Here is a 631-nt window from a genome sequence, read left to right on the forward strand (position 1 = left end):
TTCTTGCCTGGAGAATCCCAGGGACGGGGGAGCCTGGTGGGCTGCCGTCTATGGGGTCACACACAGTCGGACATGACTGAAGTGACTTAGCAGTAGCAGCAGCTATTCTTTTCAGCAGGAGCCCCTTTCCGGCCTCTGGCCACCAGGGGGAGCTACAGTCGAGCAACCGTTCTTCAGGAACAGCGGGAACGCGTCTAGATGAATCTTGTCAAGCCAAGGGACCCGTAGCAAGGTATCAAGGCCGGATGAACCGTATTTCTGCTCTCTCGCGAGCATAAGTAGGCCTCACCCCGCCCTCCGCTCCAGGCTTCCCTCCTTCCTGGCCCGCGTGGCGCCTCAGACCCCTCCTGGCGACTCGCGGCAGGTGGCGCTGTCTGCGGCGTCGCAGCGGCCCTGGCTGCCGCGGTGACCATCTCCCAGCGGGCAGTGCGGCCCGGCTCTCCGGAGGCAGTGAGTGCCACGTCCCAAGTGCTACGCGGAGGAGCGGAGCGGACGGCGCGCGGGGGGCGGGGAGCAGCGCGGAACCCAGCCCGATCACACTGATCGCCCGCCGCCATGGGCTCCTCGCAGAGCGTCGAGATCCCAGGCGGGGGCACAGAAGGCTACCACGTCCTGCGGGTAAGGGCTTCGA

At 65.9% G+C, this 631-nt stretch overlaps 1 protein-coding gene across 1 annotated transcript in view; it reads left to right on the forward strand.

The window, feature by feature from the left end:
- The first annotated feature begins 395 nt into the window (after positions 1-395).
- Positions 396-631, forward strand: part of GORASP2 (golgi reassembly stacking protein 2, 55kDa) — a 38,078-nt gene continuing 37,842 nt past the window's right edge. Inside the window, exon 1 of the mRNA XM_010843802.1 lies at positions 396-618. Coding sequence (XP_010842104.1) covers positions 556-618 — 63 coding nt within the window. The 5' untranslated portion in view covers positions 396-555. The remainder of the gene's footprint in view (positions 619-631) is intronic.

Source organism: Bison bison, unplaced genomic scaffold, assembly GCF_000754665.1.
Source record: "Bison bison bison isolate TAMUID 2011002044 unplaced genomic scaffold, Bison_UMD1.0 scf7180017864190, whole genome shotgun sequence".
NCBI lineage: Eukaryota > Metazoa > Chordata > Mammalia > Artiodactyla > Bovidae > Bison > Bison bison.